General features: G+C 37.8%; 1 protein-coding gene across 1 annotated transcript in view; it reads right to left on the reverse strand.

The window, feature by feature from the left end:
• Window positions 1-6,979, reverse strand: part of nalcn (sodium leak channel, non-selective) — a gene marked incomplete at both ends in the record, with an annotated part of 58,301 nt that extends 51,322 nt beyond the window's left edge. Inside the window, 9 exons of the mRNA XM_083890259.1 lie at window positions 1,139-1,243; window positions 1,388-1,530; window positions 2,540-2,691; window positions 3,620-3,748; window positions 3,854-3,993; window positions 4,140-4,223; window positions 5,791-5,973; window positions 6,100-6,240; window positions 6,938-6,979. Coding sequence (XP_083746385.1) covers window positions 1,139-1,243; window positions 1,388-1,530; window positions 2,540-2,691; window positions 3,620-3,748; window positions 3,854-3,993; window positions 4,140-4,223; window positions 5,791-5,973; window positions 6,100-6,240; window positions 6,938-6,979 — 1,119 coding nt within the window. The remainder of the gene's footprint in view (window positions 1-1,138; window positions 1,244-1,387; window positions 1,531-2,539; window positions 2,692-3,619; window positions 3,749-3,853; window positions 3,994-4,139; window positions 4,224-5,790; window positions 5,974-6,099; window positions 6,241-6,937) is intronic.
• Window positions 6,980-12,897: the final 5,918 nt, after the last annotated feature.

Raw genomic sequence — 12,897 nt, forward strand, 5'->3', positions numbered from 1 at the left:
TGTTTTATTATGACATGACAAAGAGAATAATATTTTCAGCCTGAATGTCAAACACAGGGGTTGATTTCTTTAACATCAAAACGGGCAAAGGAATGTAGATCTCTATGTAGTTCATCTTCAGGCTTTAATTATAAATCTGCTAATCAAAAAAGGGAAGAAAAATCCCGATCCAACGAAACCAATGTGACTTTTAATCCATTGTCATTTTATCGACATCACTTAACAGCCTAATCTCTACTAAAAGCCTCAATAATCAAGAGGCGACACAGTAAAGTCAAGGAATAGAAATGTGGCATGGGTTGTGTCTCCCAGGGCTACCTTGTACCAGCTTCCCCCTCTAGGGAACGCAAAGTAGGCAACATATTGTTTCAGCTTCAGTGACTGACAGTTAAGTGTTACACCACAGCTAATTAGTTTTTACCTCCAAGATAAAGATTAGGGCATGACAACGTCTATTACAATTAATTTTGATAAGAGCATGAAAGGCCTTTTGTTTTCAAGGTCATAGCTGTATGAAAGAGGTGCAAGCCTGTTTTCCATGATGGCACTAATAATAGTTCATAGTTTCACACATTTCAGAGCGGTATTACACTCACCAACCACAGTATTAATATGCACCTAGTCAAGTGTTTATTTTACCAAGTAAAATATTGACATAAAAAAGTCTCCTTTTCAAGACATGGACAAGATGACATGCTGTTCAAACTGGGCATCAGATCGAGGAAGAATGAAATAATAAAGGCTTGAGGTCAGAGGAGAATGGTGATGGTAAATTATCTGACCATCCCTGAACTCACAACACACTGAAATAATAAAGTATTAATAATGATTAATAAAGTAATCTCAATCTGAAGCAGATGTGCTACAGCAACAGAAGCCCACACCCAGTGCTTCACACAGATGTCCTAAGCGTTGGTGTTTTGTGTACCTATAACATGTATATTAAAAATACTGATGGTATAACAGTATTGAAAAAAGTTCACACTTAAATAGTTGTCAGGCCAACTCCATAATTCTTTGAAGGGAGTTGACATTAAAGGACGCTTCAGAATCATGCCAAGTGTATTATTTTTGAAGTTGCAAATGTGACATTTGATGGCTCTATCTTTGGTCTCAATTGTGAGACTGATTGCTGTACCTGTGTTGTAGCAGTAGAGGTTGTACTGCTCCTTGACCCCCACATCTGCTGAAACTGGACTCTGATTTCAGCAAATGTCTCAATGATGACCGCTATGAACACATTCTGAGAAAGAAAAAAAAAAGAAAGTGAGAAAGCATTGTGTCGATTAGCCAAAAGTCCTTTTGTTGTTAAACTACCCCAGGTGCCACGACATAGGAGCTCAAAGTATAATGAAAAGTGCAGAGAGAGAGAGAGACTGGCTCTAACCTTTACAAGCCATGCCAGGAAGAAAATGAGAGTTATAAAGTAAAAGTAGGAGCGCCAGCGAGGGAAGCTGTCGATGGCTCTGTACATGAGGAACACCCAGCCTTCCTGTGATGCAGCCTCATATACAGTGAAGATACTTGTACCTAAACAAAGAGAGAAATAACAAAAAGAGAAATGTGAAATCAGACGCACACCAAAGATTGCTATTGTAAAAACTGTCACTTTGACATCACCACCAATTAGAGACTACAAACACTTTAGGCAGAGCTTTCTTTTAAGCTGTAACAAAATGTACATTGTGAAAATATGAAAAATGCAGAATGTCAGCAGGTCCCTCCTCTATAATGACAGGACTCTGAATTTTAACTGCTTGGCAGGTCATTAATCTGATCAAGTGCATGTCTTTGTCACTGTCACTAGCAATTTATCCAGATGAAGCTAATAAATGGAGTTGGCTGAGCTACAAAATGGAACTTTAGGCTTTTTTGTGGTCGACATACTCTTTGCAAATGAACTGAGAGTACTTTTAAAATCCAGCAAATTATGATTTCATTAGGAGAAGAAACAACATTTCATATTTATTTAATATTAATATGCTGACTGTGTCCCATTTAAAGACTGACTAGAGATTAGTGGTTAGTTATTTACTCTGCATATAAAGTTCATGATGGCATTCGACCACTTTTAACAATTCAGTACTATATCTAACAACAAAACACAACATATAGTTGTTGAAGCTTATAATCATGCTTTGAGTTGGAACATGTGGGTTATTGAGGAAGTTGTTTTTTTGACTCATTCCCATAAGAGAGAGATTTCTCTACAATGTACTTGTAGAACCTATATGAATATTTATAAAGTATGGAGATAAGAGCAGTTAACCCACACATTTTAGGCTGCATACATCGTACACTATACTCCAGTACGCAATGACTTAATGAAGTTACTGCTTATTATCAAGCTTTCTATCTAGTATGTGCACTGACACTGGATTAGAGCAGCAGTCAGCTAATAAGAGTGCCGAATCATGCTTCATGGCAGTGTGACACCCAATGTACATCACATCACTGTAATTCTACAAGTGCAAGAGTCTGCATGAACTGAACATTGTAAAACTGCATGTATGTTTCTGTACATGTGTATAGTTTATACCTAGCTCATTGAAGCCACTATAACCAAGCTCCTGTCGGCTGAGGCCCAGCTCTTCAAGGTCCATGCATTTGAACCCATAAGGACACTGGTAACCTTCTCCATCAGGAGAACAATGGGTATCTGGGATCGCCAAGTTGTTCCATGACACATTACTGACCAAAGAAAAGAAACATTATAATGTTATGTCAAAGGACACTGATGGAAACAATATGCACAGTAACATACAAATTACAGTAAAATACAGATAACTTTAGTATCGCAGCTAATGTGATGTTCCTAGGTTACATAATACATAGACAAGCTGCTCTGTCTCTTTTCTCTGTCTCCCTGCCTTTTAGCCACAGGTGTTATTCCAGGATCTGCTTGATCTCGCTAATGAAAATGAATGCCTTCAGATTGCCTGCCCAGACATTCATTTAAATTGTTTATTAAGGCGTACGGGATCAGAAGGGATAATTTATTGCTCTATCACAAAGGGCAATCGGAGGCATAGCAGTGAATCTCAATAATGCTAATTATACTGGGCTCAATAACACCAATGTGTCTTATCAAATAATTCACTTTCTTTTGATGCCGGAGGTAAATTAATCATCAAATGAGATCCCAAATGTCCAGTATGAAAGTGACCTTCATATATGGGTGAGTCAGAGACATTAGTGATATTCATGATGGTTTCTGAATCTGTAGTTTGTAAAATTAATTTAGCAAATTTGAAAATGTGAGTTCCTATAATTTGCTCAGTGTCAAACACACAAGAATGTAACGTCGCAGTGAGAACTGTTACAGAAGAAGTAAAAAAAATAATCTATGCAAGTTATTCATATTCTTGTGGATGAATGAGGTCAACTGCAAAAATCATGACATCCCTACTTTGTTATTTCTGTCTCCCCTTCTGTTTTTTTCCCAATTCCCACCAAAACTTAGTATGAAAAGATAGTGAGCTTTGACTCTGTGTCAGAGCATACAGCAGATAGAGGTTCAACACATCACTTCCTAAAGCGAAATGCAATATCTAGCGAGAAAACAATACAAAAAGGGCAATGTTGTGCTTAAATGCTGAAAGAAATTAAGAAATTTAACTTTTTCTGTGTATCATTAGTAACACAGTGATGGTTGAACGTTCCAAACATCTGAACGCCCAGAATTCCATAGAGCAGAAGAAAAAACAGCAGGAAGATGGACACACTCCAGATCTGTTCCCCAGATCGCCTGCAAAGAATAAGAGTGGCCACAGATGTAAGTCAAATGCCATATGTTTATGTATAAACCATCCGTGGATAGTTGACACTGTACATAAGAACCGCAATATTGTACTTGAGAATGTTGGTGATGCGGGAGCGAGGAAGTTCGAAGCGGAAGTAGATCCTGAAGGCCCGGATCATAATGAGCGCCCGGGGGATTCTCAACATGCCCCATGGAGACATCTGATCCACAAGCTCTGCTATTTCAAACACCTAAAACAAAGAGAAACAGATGATCACACCAGCTACAGCAATACATTGTTTTGTGTCAAGCTGCACAAGGAGTTGCAGGAGAAAAAAAAATTGCAATTGGATAAAATGAATGAATAATAATAATAACAAAAGATGTTGCATTATACCTGCAGCACCAGGGATACCCAGATAAAGAATACCATGAATCCATCAAACATACACCAGCGATCTTTCACATACGAGTTATCCCCCTGTGGAGAGGAGACACTTAGAGTGAGAAACCAAGAGAGAAGGAAATATGAACACAAACGAAAACAAAGAAAGCTGATGTATTCCACCGAGTACAAAACATCCCTCAGACTTTTCATACTAGTCTTGGCAGTTCTTTCTGAAATTACTCATATTAAGTGTCAGCCAACATCTTCCAAAAAAATCGGACAGAAAAAAGCTTTTATTGCGATAGAAAGCTTTTTTGTTAAAAAATAAATAAATAATCACACCCCAATATTCAAGAAAAACAGCAAATGTTTCCAACATGATAAAACAAACTATTAAGCCACTGACATGTGAACAACCCATCATAAGGTCAGCAAAAATGGGAATGCTTAATTACAACTGTCAGAGAGAGGAAGGTTCTGAAGGGGAGGGAAGGCTGCAAATAGGAATGTGTGTTCTGAAACCCTGAACAGATAAGGACCATGTTTGATTACACACTGATGAGAACAAAAGCATGCAATTACCGTAGCACACCATGTGGAATGTGTGCTTTGCATAGGCACTTTAAATAACAAGCTAGAAAATACAACTTCCAGGTGTCAATCAAAGTTATTGACATAGTGAATATATCCACCCTGGAACACTTTGAAATGCAAATTACCTTAAACTTTGACATGTGTCAGGATGCATTTTGCCTAACTTTCATGGGGAAACAAGCAATCTGCTTTTGAAGAACTAAGCAAAACTATAAGAGAATGACGATTAAATGTTTCAGTTTTTATGTTTTTTTTGTGTTTTTTTTTCTTGCACTGTTGATTCTAATTCTGTGTCCTGCAGTGCCTCCCTGCTTGTTATCCTTGATTTGCCAATTAAGCTGTCCACAGTTTTTATGGTAGTAATTATGGGCCTTTCATCTGCCAGCTGTCTGTTCTTGGATGCTTCTAGAGAACACTATCCTTCTACCTCAAATTTGAATTGTGTGTATTCATCGGAATTTGCAGCTCAATACAACCACTGACATTGAATTTGAAGTGGAGTCTGGAGTGGAACAAAAAGGCCACACTTCTGAATATTATCGACTTAGAATACAGCCCAGCATATGGTCAATATGGCCTTCACTATTTCAGTGATAATAGCCAGCAATGTTCAAAATGTAGCCCATTGTCTCTCCTTTCAGTTTGCTTCTACCTTTATTGTCATAAGCTGATATGCATGTAAACTTTAATAGTGTTATATTATGAAAGTTGTGTGTGAAAGCTTTGTCAGTGCCCCACTCCATTTTGGCAGTGACAGCTTAGCTAAAACAGTTCAGTACTTCATGTCCTTTGTGTATGATTTTATTTTGGAGATGTCCTCCTAACTTTAACAGACACCAGAATATGACAAATAAAACAATGCGCATCAAATTTTCCCATCAAACCACAAAACAGCTGAAACCATTTACTCACTGAAATACATCACGTCTTTTAAATGTGTCTTTTGTTCCAGCTCACTCAAACATCATTTCTGTTCCCTATTGAGTTCTAACTTTATATTATTCTGTTAGATACACTAATAATGTTTATAATCTTCTAACTTCTTTGTTTGTATGTCAGTAGCTACCTTGATGATTCCTCTGATGTGCATCTTGGCGATCATCTCGGCTGTGTAGAGGAACATGAGCAGTGTGTCCAGGGTGAATGTCACATACTGCAGTGGGGGGTAATGCTCAAATGTCTTGGGGGTGTTCATACACACGGATATGACACTGATGATGGAGCAGGCTCGCAGCAGAGAGTGCACCCACTGCAAGAAGGGGGCAAAAGACGAAAGAATAACAAATTCTGCCATAATATGTTGGTTTTATCATCTTCATTGAAGACGTGAAGGGAACAGAGCTGACAGCACAGGATTTTATTTGGGTAAACTCACTGGTTTGTTGATCCAGAAGATGTCAGCACTGTCTGCCAGGGTCTCATCCGGCCCAAAGTCAGTCATGGGTTGGGCCTCGACCCGTGAGCTCTGTTTCCTCTTCAGCATGCTGGGGCTTGCCGTGCTATACAGAGAATGAATCTGACAGAGAGAAAGGCAAACCGCACAGTGACCAAAGCTAAATGAGGTAGAGTGGAACACTGGCAGCATCCAAGTCTGGGCAGCGGCAGTACCACTTTTGTCCAACCATTTGGACTATAGACTAATATGATAATTTAATAGCTTATACGATTGCATCCTCAGATGCGAGGCACTTAAATTGTCATGTTTGGTCACATTAACACACTTCTACAAGTGAAGAACTGTACAAGGATTAGGGTTAATATTGAGTTAATAGGTATTAAATGAGCTAGGTGTCAATAATGGCTTCCAAGTGTAATTACGTGTAGCATTAAGCTTAAGTATACTGTGCAAAGTAAACTACCCTGACTTGAATTGCCAGAACAGAGGTGTTTACTTTGAAATCAAACATGTGCTGTATTGTTGAATGGCCACCGTGATACACAACGTAGCACACATGGAACACAGGACGAGTGTATTCACATTGGAACAGCTCCAGTGACTTACCATTCAAAAAGATCATACATGATCTTCACCATACTGAACACCAAGGCACCAGCAGATTAAGCCGTGTAACCAACTATACAGTGTGATAGGACACTCGGTACGAGTGTCCCTGTTAGTGTGGGTGTGATTGTGTGTATGTGTTTATGCAAGAAAAGAAAACTTAAGAACACAAGAAGAAATGACACTCTGAATGGAGACAAAGCGCACATACCAAAGGGAAAAGTAAAGCTGAAATTGCTCCAGCACTGCACATAACATGCGATCAGGCATACCCTGTAAATAACACACAACAGTTAGTCAACATTATGGCTTATATGGTGTACAGTACACTACCCACATCTACAGTACGCTCATAGAGACAGGAATGCCCACCACGTCTGACATCAAGGCATATATGCAACACACTCTGAGTGAGTGAGGGAGTGAGTCAGTGAGTGATTGGCTGAGGTGTCGTGGCAAAAGAAGAAGATGGGGGTGGAGTGAGCAGGGCCAACGGACTCACTGTGAGACTCCTCATTGGTGCGTTCATCCCCAGGTCACAGAGGGGTGGAGAGACCAACCAGAGAGAGAGATGCAAAAAGGAGAATGTCCTAAAGGCCTGGAAGTCCTGCGGCAGCAGTCAGTGAATGGTAGCAGTCATAAGAACAATAACAAAAGGTGAGCGATATTCACAAGTGCTGCGAAGGACAGCGTCAGTGCACAGTATACAATATCTATGCAGTTAATACGGTCTACCCAACTTAACTTCAATAATACATAGACACACATTGTTCTGGTCATACTCTATGGATCTTGAAATGGGCCAAAAATACATACATCTGGCACAAACATAAAATCAGTTGCCACTTTATAATGTAGTATAAAATACCCTTATAATTTTTACTATTCACAAATACAGTATATCAGACTACAAATGAACATTTTAAAAACTGTTTAAGTAAGATTTCTTACCCAGAACATTAAATAAATGTTATTAAATATTAACATATTTAAATATCATTTCTCAGTAAACACCACAAGCTAAATTGAATTTATCTCAACTAAACTGGAACAGAGGCAGCTAAGACAACCTTCATGCCTGGACGGGAACATTGGGGATATCACTTTTTTAGTAAGATAGAAAAATGACTATTAATAATAAATCTAAAGATGCTGCTGCTCATTTTAATGACATTAGCACACAAAAACCAATGCAAGTATGAAAGATGTTGGTAATTTGATTTGCATTAGCATTGATGAAATGTGCTTAATACCGTAATAGTGAAACTCAATGAAAGTGTGGAAAAAGACATCTGCAAGAATAGTCCTGTTGACAACAGGTCACTTAATGTGCTTCACTATATTATTTTGTCTTGTGACATTAAATAGAATAAATTCAAGGGGAACAGTGACTTGCACTCGTCTGTTCTAAAGTGTAATTTAAAAATATTCATAAAAGTAAAAACTTTTTTCACTTTTTCACTTGACCAAAAGTTGTTCACCTTTTAAAAGTGAAAAGTGATCATGACGATGCAAATAGAACAAATACCGCTGTATCACCCTTGTTGCTTTTTATGCTCCTACCAAGAAAAGAAACTGTCCATCCCATAAAACCTATGTAGTTAGAAGCAATTTCCCCATGTAATTGCTACACTTAACGTATGCAGATGGAGACTTGAGAAAGAGTGAAAACAAAATTACAGGGTCTAAGTGCTATTATGTGGGTGTATAGGTGGCAAAGACCGTAATTACGTACCCGTTTGGAAAAAGGACATGTTCCTTATGGGCAAGATGTGATCACTGGGCAGATTAATTGTAACTGTGAGTATGTGTTGAAGGCTATAAACTTTCTTTGCTTAAGTTTGGTCTAAGTCGTGTCTTGATTACAGCTGACAAAAAAGTTTGGTAGGGGGAGAACATCTATCTATATATTCCAGGAACGTCTGTCTGTCTGTGGGTGTGTGTGTTGTGTGTGTCTGTGTGTTATTTGCATATCTCTCGAACCAGTGGTCCTATTGATTTCAAACTTGACATGTGTCTTGCTACACTCTCAGAAATTAGGGTTCCAAAAGGTTCCTTCTACAAGGGCTGAGGAAAACCCTTTCCCGAATAAAGGATTTTAAAAGGGTTCTTGGTGGAACCCTCCAAAAGGGTTCCCCTATGAGGACAAGCCGAAGAACCTTATACGGTTCTACTTTGCACATTTATTTCTAAGAGTGTACGGGCATGACTAAGTGCAGTGCCAAGTTGTTTGGATAAGTAGTGCAAAAGATATCGGTAAATATATCGGTAAAAGAAGAACACATTGTCTTTTGCTGCTCTGCTTTAGCCACGTCCCATCTCACTCACTACCTGGCTAACTGAGAGGAAAAGAGGGATATTTGACAGAATTGAATCAGTTAAGCGAGTGCAAGATATGTGAGTGATTGTTATTTCTGACCTCAACAATGAGGACTCCCTGAATGCAGTGTGCCTGCATTAAAATGAGGCAGCAGCTTTTGCAACAACACGCCAACAACCGCAGGTATGCAGTGGCTATTCAAAACTATGTAAAACAATAAATAAGTGCAATAAACTGACACTTCAAATAGCCCAGCCTACTTTGGTGTTTATCCCCTCAAATTGCTGAATAACTACGCTATTTAGTATCCCAATCCACTAAAACCTTTTGCTTTTCGCAACTTCAGACATATTCAACTTGTTGCAGCCATCTTGTTTGGCCAGAGCTATATTGTAGTACTTCTGCTTTGTTTCAGTCAGTCATAATACTCAAAAAAATAACTCATTGTAATTTTTCTGGCAGATTATGTGATTGCGATTTGACGTGGATCATTGTTCTATTTTCCATAGAAAATAGAACAATGAAGAAAGGAAAATCAGACTGCAGCCTTTGCAATTTGCTAATTGCGTTGTTTGCAATTTTGATTTGAAATTTGATTTCAATATTAATTGCTATGCCCTAGGTCAGTCATTATGTAAAACAAATCACTTCCTCTGTGCAACAGAGCAATGCTACAGATTGGCACAGAGACAGAAACAATATTCACATTGTGTTCTCATTTAGCAATGGTTTGAATGTAAGGGTTATTCATTTATATTTAAAAGGTACACGGTACAGTTTTAATTCTCCACCATAGGCGAGAGTGACATTTAGGTATTCATGCAACCTGGCCTGACCTGAGCACTTTTACAGAACTTTTTTTGGGGGATATTTTCTGTGTGATTTAGTTTGGCTTTACAGTCCACAAATGCAGCAGCAGCAGGCAGATCATTAAGTGGCATTTAGCAGCTAATGATCCACACTGCTAAATATTTCCTTAGGGACATGGTGGAGACCTATACAGGACTAAAATAAGAATGTATAGATTGTAGTGTTTTATATCCATGGTGGCCAGGATGTAAAACAACTATGAATGACAAGCTAATGTTGCAATACATGTTAGAGGTGTAAATATGCAAATAATTATGTATAAGCTAAGCAAAAAAAAAGTAAGGACATATGTTGGTCAATTATTTATTTGTTGTAACAATGCCTCTTGGCAATAAATCTTATACCATTGGAAAGCCTGTTTATTTGCCTTTTAAATGGTGCCACATTTGTAAGGAAAATGCATTTGTGGGTTGAGCAGCATAGTTGAGTATGTGGTTTGCCGTTTGCGCCCATGAAAAACTTGCCAAATCTTCTCTGCCAATACCAAACAGCTTATTCTGCTATTGTGCAGCATCTCCCTCACTGGAAAACACTCGTCCCCACAACTTTATCCGCAACTACCTCCAGAATTTGGGAGAGGATGGAACGACCTGCTGTCCTGCAGTCCTGATCAACCCATCGGATAAAGTGTATTGTCATTCAAATGATTGTTCCAATATAATCCTGATCATTTCTGTATTATAAAATAAGTTATTAAAATAATCAAACTTTTCTCAGTACCTGTGTGACATTTCACTCAAAACACTGGTGTGATAACCAACACATGTGTATGACACTGAATTGATAATGTTTAATTTGCATGTTGAGAATATGACATATTATTATTATACCAACACTGAAGAGACATGTTCACAATTTACATTGTCTAGATTTAAATCAATCAAATTTTCTTTTTTCTTTTTTTCTTTTTAATCAATACCTGGAGGAGAAGCTTAACGTAAAGGCCCCCCAGCTGACCCACTATGGTACGACCCAATGTAGTGTGACCCACTGTGGCCTCGCAGGTTTCAGTGGGGAAATCCAAAAACGTTTTTAAGGAACTACATGATCACTGCATCACACGACAAGCCAAATCATATATTAATCTATAAACGTATTAATGAGATAATGCTTCATGACATCAACGGAGGCAAGGTTACTATGGAAACGAGAGCTAGGGCGCCTTATTAGCTTTAAAAAACTAGCGAAACACGGGATGCAAACATGATTCTTGGCAGGTGTAAGGTCTAAAGCTTAGCTGACGTGTTACGTGACAACCTGTCACCGTGATTTCTGTGGCAGATACACGACAATAATCTCAACAAGGCCTACTCCGCAGGATGATAATCTCTCCACTTCCTGGAGAGAACCGACATGCTAGCGCGCAGCTGCACCGAGCATCGCTAGCATCCGAGCATCGCTAGCATCCTTTTTTTTTAGCACAACAGCTGTGTGTTCAATGACACACACACGCGACGAAAGTGTAGCGGCTGAAAAAGAAGACACTGCTGAATCACTTACGAGACGAGGGTTTCCTTTATTTGCCGCGTCTCGTCCTGTCCATGACATCAGCTGTTTTCCGGCTATGTTGTGGTCGTGAGGGGAGAGAGCGGGAGCGCGCAGAACATCCACACAGCAGCTACCACCACCAACAGCAGCTCTTGCAACGGAGGCGCGCATCCGTCTCCATGGCAACATGTCAAGTTGCTGCATGATCTGACTGGGTTTCCTGTTGTGATGATGACTTGTAGGAGCTCAGCTATAAACACAATATTGCAATAATAATTGTTAAAAAAATGTGATTTTCTGCTTTTGAAATAGTTTTTTATGTGATGTTTGATGTACTGTATGAACTACAGATGTATTATCACAAGTGTTTCTTTGCTAGAGCAGGATAACTCCACAGCTGGCAATGTTTTATTAATTTTTTTTTAAATTGCTTTCTTATAGTTACGGAGCCCCCGAAGTGACATGAGAAAAAAAAAATTTAAATCTCGAGTTTCAAAGTCGAGATCTCGAGTTTCCAAAAAAAAAAATCATTTTATTTTTAATTTTTTTCACAATTTTTTGGAAACTCGACTTTGAAACGACTTTGTCGAGATCTCGAGTGTCCCAAAAAAAAAAAAAAAAATTCATTTTATTTTTTATTTTTTTCACAATTTTTTGGAAATTGAAATCTCGACTTTGAAACGAATTTGTCGAGATCTCGAGTTTCCCTAAAAAAAAAAAAAAAAATTCATTTTTTTTTTTTTTTTTTTCACAATTTTTTGGAAATTGAAATCTCGACTTTGAAACGACTTTGTCGAGATCTCGAGTTTCCCAAAAAAAAAAAAAAAAAAAAATTGAAATCTCGAGTTTTCAAAGTCGAGATCTCGAGTTTCCAAAAAAAAATTCATTTTATTTTTATTTTTTTTCACAATTTTTTGGAAACTCGACTTTGAAACGACTTTGTCGAGATCTCGAGTTTCCCAAAAAAAAAAAAAAAAATCATTTTACTTTTTAATTTTTTCACAATTTTTGGGAAATTGAAATCTCGACTTTGAAACGACTTTGTCGAGATCTCGAGTTTCCCAAAAAAAAAAAAAAATCATTTTATTTTTTATTTTTTTCACAATTTTTGGGAAATAGAAATCTCGACTTTGAAACGAATTTGTCGAGATTTCGAGTTTCCCAAAAAAAAAAAAAAATCATTTTATTTTTTATTTTTTTCACAATTTTTTGGAAATTGAAATCTCGACTTTGAAACGAATTTGTCGAGATCTCGAGTTTCCCTAAAAAAAAAAAATATTTTTTTTTTTTTTCAAAACATTTTTTTTTTTTTTTTTTCACAATTTTTTGGAAACTCGAAATCTCGACTTTGAAACGACTTTGACTTTGTCGAGATCTCGAGTTTAAGTCTAAAAATGGAGACTGCATGCTACAGTTTTATTTCCCTTACAATAACAGTGACACTTTCCATGAAGACCTGGCTGCAGTGTTCATAAATGATTGATTTGAGTACA

Source organism: Microchirus variegatus (genome assembly GCF_963457635.1).
Source record: "Microchirus variegatus genome assembly, chromosome: 5".
Lineage (NCBI taxonomy): Eukaryota > Metazoa > Chordata > Actinopteri > Pleuronectiformes > Soleidae > Microchirus > Microchirus variegatus.